This window comes from Trichinella spiralis, assembly GCF_000181795.1.
Source record: "Trichinella spiralis strain ISS 195 chromosome Unknown Scfld1557, whole genome shotgun sequence".
NCBI lineage: Eukaryota > Metazoa > Nematoda > Enoplea > Trichinellida > Trichinellidae > Trichinella > Trichinella spiralis.
This window is the reverse complement of record NW_003528496.1, coordinates 1,513,893-1,515,396: the sequence shown is the minus strand read 5'-3', so window position 1 is coordinate 1,515,396 and position 1,504 is coordinate 1,513,893. Positions and strand designations below refer to the sequence as shown.

Here is a 1,504-nt window from a genome sequence, read left to right as displayed (position 1 = left end):
TATGGAAATTGAGAAAGGGACCCCAGGCGGATGTTCGTTTCTTCAACAAGTTGAGCGACCAGATGTCCAGAACAGAAATTAACAACACAAGCACACAAATCAACACTGTTTCAAATATGTCATGTTTCTGAAACCTGCACGAACATTTTGAATCACCCCGTGCACAGTTCAAAGAAGGTAAAAAGAATACTCCTTTCTTATCTTCGATAAGGAAGAAAAGCTTGGTTGGTAGATGTCGCTTGAGAAAAAAAGATCGGCCAGAAAAACAAATTTCCAAAGCTCCCTCCCTTCTGCCCAAAAGGGGGAGGATTTGGGGAATCCCGGGGGGAAATTTGGAAACCCATGGAATGGGAAAGAAAAATGGATGCCTAATATTTGGGCGTAATTATATTCATTATGAAAATTATTTCATTCCAACCACCATTAGTAGAGAAACCACGTCAGCTCGTTCGCTCGTATTCTACAGCTGGTGGTTGATTGGTCTGCTGATTTGCTAGCACTTACAAAATGAACACATACATCACTCGGCAGCGATAATCGCTTGTCCCCTGAGTAATGAATTCGGATTTTAGAGCCTCAGCTGAATGCCGCAATAGCAGCAACGCTTCCAAGCATAGAAAAAGCAAAAAGTGCTTGAACTTTTTTTTCATTATTACTTTGTATTATTTATTTATTACTTTTGATATTTTACATGATTAGTGGAAATATAATTAGGTAAATTACTTAATTTTTCTTAATTTTTGTGCTCAATATTGTTCACAACGTCTGAACATATCACATATAAAATGACAAATTCATATCATTTGTTTAAATTAGAAAAAAATAATTTCAAATAAGTTCTAAATGCGTAATTTAAAAAATCTCTTTCACAACTTTTCAATCAATAATCAACCAACTTCATAATGAACTTCAAAAGTTCCGTATTGGGCAATTCAATTACTTTCAACTAGATTTCATTAAGTGAGTGTAAACTCTATTCATTCCAGTTTAATCACATCCAGCACCTTATAAGTTCATTTAAAAATATAAATAACATTTTGCACTTATATTAAGACCCACAAACACACAAACATGCACATGCGTACAATCAAGTAAACGTATAACATGCGCCAGAAATTTCAATGTAAATTGTATGATGTCAGCTTTTAAATAAGATATTACTACCTCCATATTGTCAACAATATTTTACATTTTGGAATTTGCTTATTAATCTGTATGTATATTGATGAATGCATTTAATTTGTTGTGCATTCCAGAAACAGATCAAAAAGTGAAGTCGTTGATGAATTAAAGGCCTCATTAAGTGAAAGTAAACTAAATACATTCCAGCTTATTCACAGCATCGTCAGTTGACTTGAAAATACAAATAAAATTTTGTACCAATATTATGTCACATGCACACACACACGCATGTAATTGTCCATATTTATGGAATTGCAAGTGATTAAAATATTTTAAGCATTCCCAGATACCTATGCTAAAATATGCTACCTTTTTTAATTCA

General features: G+C 33.3%; 1 protein-coding gene across 1 annotated transcript; it reads left to right on the top strand.

Moving 5' to 3' along the window:
* Positions 1 to 1,394: 1,394 nt before the first annotated feature.
* Tsp_04933 (putative PAN domain protein) lies at positions 1,395 to 1,440 on the top strand (the record flags this gene model as incomplete). Its single annotated transcript, XM_003369472.1, has 1 exon — positions 1,395 to 1,440. A coding segment is annotated over exon 1 (46 nt), but the record flags the coding sequence as incomplete, so codon positions are not given.
* Between the last annotated feature and the right edge of the window lie 64 nt (positions 1,441 to 1,504).